The sequence below is a fragment of the Thamnophis elegans genome, chromosome 9 (genome assembly GCF_009769535.1).
Source record: "Thamnophis elegans isolate rThaEle1 chromosome 9, rThaEle1.pri, whole genome shotgun sequence".
Lineage (NCBI taxonomy): Eukaryota > Metazoa > Chordata > Lepidosauria > Squamata > Colubridae > Thamnophis > Thamnophis elegans.
Window position 1 is genome coordinate 25,293,740 of NC_045549.1, and position 7,742 is coordinate 25,301,481.

The window sequence follows — 7,742 nt, forward strand, 5'->3', positions numbered from 1 at the left end:
CTTTTGACAACCCAGCATCTTAACCGTTAGGCCACACACCCTTCAACCCAGATCCATAGGATACCCTATATTGCTAACAGACATTATGTGACATTACTTGTCTGACCAAAGCCCATGACAAATGGGCCCATTTGATAATGACGAAGGTATGTGGAAGATTGCAATGTGGAACATAAGAGTAAATAGTGTAGATGAATGAAATAAATAAATAAAATAGATATGTTGTGTGTCAAGAAATGAAAGAAAAATAGGTATGTTGCGTGTCAGGAAAAGGAAAAACATGTAATAGATACACTATATTGCCAAAAGTATTCACTCACAACTGATTCTGATTATTTGGATGGTGAGCAAATACTTTTGGCAATATAGTGTATATTGATGGATGTTTGAATCTCAAGACTAAATGTTGCTCAAATGCTGTGCAATTATTTTGAGGAAATAATTTTAAAGCATCATCAAGCTATGAGTGTAGATTTATAAAGACTGCAAAGAAAAAGATTTGAAGTTTCCTTTCTTATTCTATATTCTTATCAATACTGTATCTTTTCTCAGTTGACGTTTCTTATTATATTGCAGTTTTGAGATGATCACCTGGCAACTTGAATTTGCCTTTTAGAAACTGACAAGCCATCATAGGAGAAAATGTTTAAAATAGCCTTACAGCTCTTTTCTCTTTCTTTTTCTTTCTTTTTCTCTCTCTCCCTTCCTCCCCAAATCTACAGTCATTTACATTTATTGACTCACATATCTACTTAGTTCTGTAGTGCTTTCATTGCAATGAAAGTCAGGAGAATGACTTATTAAAAAAGAATCTATAAGAGCATAGATGTTGCTCTTATCTGTTATACAGATTAACAAAGCTGAAACTAAAAACTAAAAACATATAAGAGAGTCGCTAGAATCAACCAGCTGAGGATCGCCTACAAAAAAGCAACCTTTTATTGGAAAAGCTGTAATTTAGTTAGAAAGTAGAATGGTTTCGTTGAACAAGCCCCAGTTACAGTCCAAGTAGAACTAAAACATGATTAAATACCTTTTTTTTAAAAAAAAAAATCTAGATATCCACTGCCAACTTACTACAGGTAAGATAAAAGTAGATGAGCCAATAATATAATTACATATGAGCAAACTTTTACATATTCAAGAGAAGTACATCCAAAGCATTTGTAACCTTCTCCAGAATTTTCTGAAACAATATGCAGTTAAACATGAGTGGAACTGGCATTTCACTCCAGTTCATTCACAAAATACAGTCTTACAAATGTGACACCAATATGTAGTTATCTAACATTAAAGCTAACACAGCTAATTCCCCTATAAAATTGAACAGCATGTGATGAACATTACTGCGTGAGATATCCAGCAGGTAACATTGTGCAACAAATTAGCATACTCCAGAGATACTATAATTAGGGTTGTGAAATATATAATTATGACTGTGCAATGCACCATATTCTGTATTTCACTTTTTCATAGAGCATTCCGGAATTTTTTAAAAAATAAATCTCTTTCAGATAAATTTATCCTGATATTATAGCTGAAGAAATAGAAATAAGAGCTATATAGTCCTTAGAAGTTAAAACTTACTAAATATTCACAATATAGTCTAGGTGAAAATGTAGAATGGTAAGTTATACTACTAGGAAGATTAAAATTCATTTTTGTAGTGATTGAAGATGGATGTTTCACCGTCACTCTGATATTTATATGTTGACACATTATTTTTGCAATACCACATACATTGCTCAGTAGCTGTGTTGAATGAAATTCTCTAATTAGCTATAATTTAGGTTGTCCCAATATATAAACTTTTAACTGAGTTCCCAAGATAATTGAACATAAGTTTAGCCAGCAATAATTCTGCTGTCACTGGAAAAAACTAAGAAATAACAAAACTGTAAGTAAAGTAAAACAAAAAGTCTTATGATTACAATTGTAATTCAGCCACAGAAATTGAGATTTCTGATCTCAAGGAATCTAACGTTCAAATCCACCCCCCTCACAAAAATTTGCTTAGCAACTTTGGACCATGCACTAACAGACATTCTACATGACAGAGAGCTATTTTTCTAGAGATAACATTGGAACACAAAATGGTACTTATTGGAAGTTCATTGCATTATGTAGGCTGGAAAGTTAATGGCATTTTTGTGTGTCCTTTAAACATGCACACACAGAGAAAATAAAATATATACACAATCTGCTTTACGTTTATCAAAGAAGATTCACTACACCAAAGTCCAGTAGCATACACACACTAAAGCAAAAGTCTCTCTGGTTCCAACACAGTGAGTGAAATAACAGGGTAGGATAGAGTAGAATAGGAATAGAACAGAATTATCGGCCAACTGTGATTGAACACACAAGAAATTTGTCTCTGGTGCATAGCTCTCAGTATATATAATCGTAAGATACCAATATAACAAAGTAGTAGAAAAGATGAAAAGGATAATAGTAGTACAGCCATAGTACATGGGTAAATATCCTTAAACATAATAAATACTGTGGTAATTAAGTTTCAGCAGAATGATGGAACTAGGGAAAAAACTTATCTTTGTGTCTGGTTCTTTTGGTATGCAATGTCTATAGCAGCATTCTGAGTGGAAGAGTTGAAACAGTTTGTGTCCAGGATAAAAGGGGTCTGTAGCTATTTTCTCAGCCTTCCTGACCTGTGCAGTATATAGGTCCTCAATGAAGGCAGGCTGGTAAGTGAAAGGCTTCTAAAATCCTATGTTACAGTACAACCAAACCTTCACAGTAGAGACATTGACACTACTGTGAAAAAACACTGTTGTAGAGACAATGGAATGGCATTCCTTTGTTCTTAATATCTGTTGGCAATAATAAAAAATGACATTTTCCTTGCATGGATTTTCTGGGGAAGACATGATTATCTTCTTATATAAATTAAAGGCAAACAAGTAAAATGTTCCAACTCAGAAGTACCTTTTGTGCAATTCACATTCAAGGTTATCCCTGATCTCTAATCAGATATTTAAACCTATCATAATAGCCATTCTCTCTATAAAGTAATAGGTCTGGCCTGTAGTTAAATATTAAAGTCTCATTTGAGGATGCCAAAATACATACAACTCCCTAATATTTAGAAAGATCCTTTGATTCATGCACTGAGTAACCAAGCTTATCTTGCATAGATGAGATTACAGAAAAGTGATTTCAAAATTTTGTGTAGTTCTCAGAACAATTTGTATAGTTCTCTAGAATAATTACTTTTTGTAACTTCTCATATTATAATTGTACCGCATTTTAAATCCTTGTCATTATTATTGCATTCATATTGTTTGCAGAATCAAAAATGAGCATACATTTATTTCAATGTTTATGCAACATTTCTCTTCAAAAAAACAACAACCCCTAAATAGTGTGTGCTAGAAAGGAAATGTCATCTTTTATCTTGTGGGCAGAACTAGTGAGAGAAAGTGATGGTTTTTTTGTTTCTTGGTGGCAGAAGAAAATAGAGAAGGGAGGAGCTCAACAGGCTTTTTAACTAGTTAATGTGATGTAAGAAAAAAAAACTAAGTCTTGTGACATTTTAGAAATTAATGTATATTATGGTGCAAGGCTCTATAGTTATAAAATTTTAATCAAGCATTCTTTTTACTTAACGATATACCTTGACTTGTGTATGGTTACATCAAGAGACATAAAATCACTTTTTCTAATATGCTATGTTTATTAGTTTTAAAAGTGGTTTGTTTCTTGTTCTTGGCATATTGTCCAAATCAAGCCATTAGGCCAATGGCAGTTGTTAAATTGTGAGCAGAGGAAAAGGAAATATAAAACTTATAGTGAGTTTGTATATCACAGTCAACTGATTTTAATTATGTTTTGACTGAAACACTGCTGTCTGGATTATATAACGCACTATTATAAATCATGATTTATAAATTGCAGATTTTGTTTAGCTTGGGCTTAGTGTGATGTATGAATCTAACATTCATACAACACACTAAGCCCAAACAAAACAAAATCTAATATGGCTTAATATATGAATTGATCATATTGATCAGACTAGAGCAGATCTTATGTAAGGAAAAAAACTTTGGAAAAAAGGATTTTTTTTCAAACACATCAGCATAATTTTTACTTACATTTACTGTAATCATGCCAGTCTTGCCCTGACAAGATCAGTTTCATCAATTTCCCCCTTATTTTCATGAGGTTGCTTCCGTTTTATTCCCAGCCATCAGTGAGACTAGCCTAAACATTACAAAAGTAATACTCTTCCCCCTTATTTCAGTGCTTCTCAAAAACAGTCTCAAGATGTATAAAATCTTTGTCATTCCTTACATTGAAGTTAAGTGACCTGTATTGGCTGTGGAGAGAAATGTGTTGGGATTTTAGGAGGTGTAGATCAGCCAACTGTCTTCTGATCACTAGCTAGTTTCCAGCCTAGTCATTTCTTTCCTATCATTTGTTTTCTAGGTTAGCAGTTGGTTTCTTGAGTTCCTTTCATAGCCATCCATCCCCATGATACTGTTTTTGACACCCGGCTTCCGACAAAGTAGAAGAAACAAACCTTCCTTATTTTGTTAGGGAAAATGGCTTATTTAGGCTTATTGGCTAATTTTATGTACAGTTTCAAGCATTTTCTTTTCCCATTATAGCAGATGGTTGGTTTTAACTCACCTGTTTGGCTGTTTAGCCTGGTTTGGGAGGAGAAAGGGTATGTGTGTTCTGAATCAGAGTTCTAGGCAGTGCCTGGACCCTCGCTTCAATTTTCTTGGCAAGATTGCAGAAGTGTTTTGCCACTGACTTCTTCCTAGGCATGAAGAGAATGACTGTCCCCAGGTCACCCAGTTGGCTTTGTGCCTCAGGCAGGTCTAGACTTCAGTCTCCCAGTTTCTAGCCTGATGCCTTAATCACTGCACTAAACCACGCCTCAGTCTTTCTATACAGCATTTTCATTTGTTTAATAGAATTTTAATCGGGTGGGGGCAAAATGGGATATGGGTGATGGACCAGACAAGAGAAGATGGGCAGAATTCTGAAGCAGAACCCAGTCCAGTTCTTCATCAGTCACTTTGTCTATGATTCCCCCTTTTCATTTGGGGCGGAAGGGGGGAGAACCACAGAATTCAAGCAGAGAATCGTCTCTGGAGACTGAAACTGAAGTGGGTCCTTTTATTTCTATTGGGGGAACCGCAGGTTACTCTTGCATTTCTTCTGAACTGGCTTGTGCTACTCCGGGAGCTGTGTGATGTGCAGTCAACACGAACAGACCCCCCTAGAGTGCCAAAGCCACATTAGCTAATGTCTACCTATTTAAGCTAGCAGGAAAGGGCAGAAGTAAGCCAAGAAAGAAAGGAAAAGAACTATCTTGCTTTTTCTTTTCTAGGGCACCTGGCAGCCTTCCCTCTTCAGCCCATTCCAAATTCACATTGGGCCAAGTTTTTCTGTCTGCTCAAGGTAGCTGCAGGCCAACCTGCCTCTGGGGAAGAGGGAGGGAAGCCGTTGTGCAAGACAGCCTCAAACAGTCCCTTTGCCAACAAGGTGCAAACTGTCCCTTTGTGGTCCAAGGGGCAACTCCGACCTCACGCCAAGGTTGCAAAGCGAGGAAGGCGGGGGAGGCCGTGGTAGTGGAGGACAAGCCACGCCGAAAGGAAAAATAAAAACCCGGATACTCACGACTAAGAGACACTCGTGTATCCAAGCTCTCCCTCCTTTCCTAAATTATCAGTTCTTTAAGCAATATATAATGAGGCTCAACATCCCCCCCCCGAAAGGTCCTGCCCTTTATTCCCCCCCCCCCCACACACAAACGTTTGCCGCCTTTTTCTTCCAACGCAGACTGTGCACCGGCCGGCGATTCGACTCACTCTGCACATGCGCCGAAATATTAAACGTACAAGTTTCCGGGATAAAAGAACCTGAGCTTGCCATAAGCCCCGCCAAGCTCCCGGCGCGCACTTCCCCTTCTCCTCCGCCGCCGCCTGCCATTCATTCGCCACTCGAGGCGTGCGTTTGGTTTGAGAAAGGCGCGCGCGCATCTACAGGGAGCCCTCGCGGGCCGGTCTGAGCGAGCGAGCCGCCGCCGGTTGGTGAAGGGATGATGCCCGCTGAGAGAAGGAGAAGCCTGGAACGACCAAACCGCCCCCACCGCCCCCCCACCCCACCCCCCACGTTATCCCACTAAGCTTAGCAATCCTGTATCTCTTCAGGTTTTCCGACATATCGAAGTGTACTTCTCTCAACCACTGTGCCTCGTAGAGGTTGCCCCAGCTTTTAAAAATAAAATACTTAAGTCAAGGTCATTCCAAGCCGCACAAGTTTCTGTCTTAAGTCAGATGGCGGTGGGGAGAAGGAAGAATCACAATAAACACAATAAAAGGCACGATTTCAGCTCGCCACAGGATGTTGACGATGAAATAAATAACTTTCCAAAGCACCCCTGACAGGAGGGCATGAATTATTAGGGCAACGTCTTTACTATGGGTAACTTTAAGGACGCGCCGAGGATGGGCTACACTACTGTTAACTTCCCGGCCCTCTTTGAGCTTCGGGCACTCTTCGGTTCCTCCCCATCCATCCCTGAACCCTCCCCCGACAGAGCCTTTTATATTCGCCCGATAAATCAATTTTTATGGGGTCTCCATAGAGCCCAGGAGTGGGTGGAGAGCAAACATGCCCGCCAATGGGTTAGGGGGGCGGAAATAGTGGCCGGGGAGGGCAAGGGGACTACTAGTAGTGCCGACAAGAGTTTTAAGACCAGGGCACGGTACTCCGCGTGGTAGGGGAGGAAGATCAAAGGCTCGAGCCCCCCAAAACAACAACAACAAAAAAAAAAACGGCAGAAAGAAGCCTATTGAATCCATCACTTGGAAATATAGTATATTATATAATTTATTCTGCACCGGAGGAGGAAGGGGGGGGGAATCCAGGAGGCTAGTTCCCCGGCAATGGTATGTTCCTTTTCAGAGTCAGCCACGCAAAAAACATGACCTTCCCCCTCTCCCCGCTTCTCCCCGCGATGTGCAGACCCTCCCCAACAACAAATCATGTATCCATATATCCACGTACGCATCAGAGGCGCGCCGGGAACGGAGCTCTCACCCTTCGCTCCCGGTCACTCCGTGGCTCTCGGATTTTACTGACCTCCACCCCCACCCCACCCCCGCCGCCGCCGCCGGTCTCCCTTCCTCCCTCCCTCCGCTCCCTTTTAATAATCCATGCCGTGGAGATCGCCAGACGCAGACGGGCACCACCACCTCGGCTCGGGAGAGGCACGAGCCCCGTGGCGGCAAGGAGCGGGCCGACCCGGCGCGCGAGCCTCCCGCATCACTTACCAGTTTTCTTGCATCCATTGAATCGCTTCATTCTCGTTGAACTGCTTCTCGAATTCGTATTCCTGCAAAGTCAACACTGACATGTTCATTGGAGCGGTCTTGGAGAGGACGCTTCGCTACGCCTAGGAGAAAGGACACGAGTCTGCGATTAGACCCTGTTGTTTTTCCGCCTCGTTTGGTTTGGTGGTTTTTCCCCCCCTTCCTTTCGGAGCGTCTCGCCAGGTGTCTCCTCTTCTGGCGTCCTTCTCCCTTTCAGCCTTGTGCTTGCCGTAGCATTGCTTTTCTGCTCTTCCTATATAGCCTCCCCTCTCTCGTGTCTGGAGATCTCCTCGTCTCTGCAATCTAACCTGGGCGGTGAAAGATCCGCTGTGGTCTTAGTGCTCAACCCTCGCTTTAGTCCTCCCAGAGCCATTCATTCTCCGTTTTAAGCGAGAA

General features: G+C 40.9%; 1 protein-coding gene across 2 annotated transcripts in view; it reads right to left on the reverse strand.

Moving 5' to 3' along the window:
* Window positions 1-7,729, reverse strand: part of ELOVL6 (ELOVL fatty acid elongase 6) — a 68,020-nt gene extending 60,291 nt beyond the window's left edge. The window contains exons 1-2 of one of the 2 annotated variants that reach the window (XM_032224524.1): window positions 7,655-7,729; window positions 7,308-7,429 (exon numbers count right to left, since the gene is read on the reverse strand). In XM_032224524.1, coding sequence (XP_032080415.1) covers window positions 7,308-7,396 — 89 coding nt within the window. In that variant the 5' untranslated portion in view covers window positions 7,397-7,429; window positions 7,655-7,729. The other variant, XM_032224523.1, reaches the window with a different exon arrangement.
* Window positions 7,730-7,742: the final 13 nt, after the last annotated feature.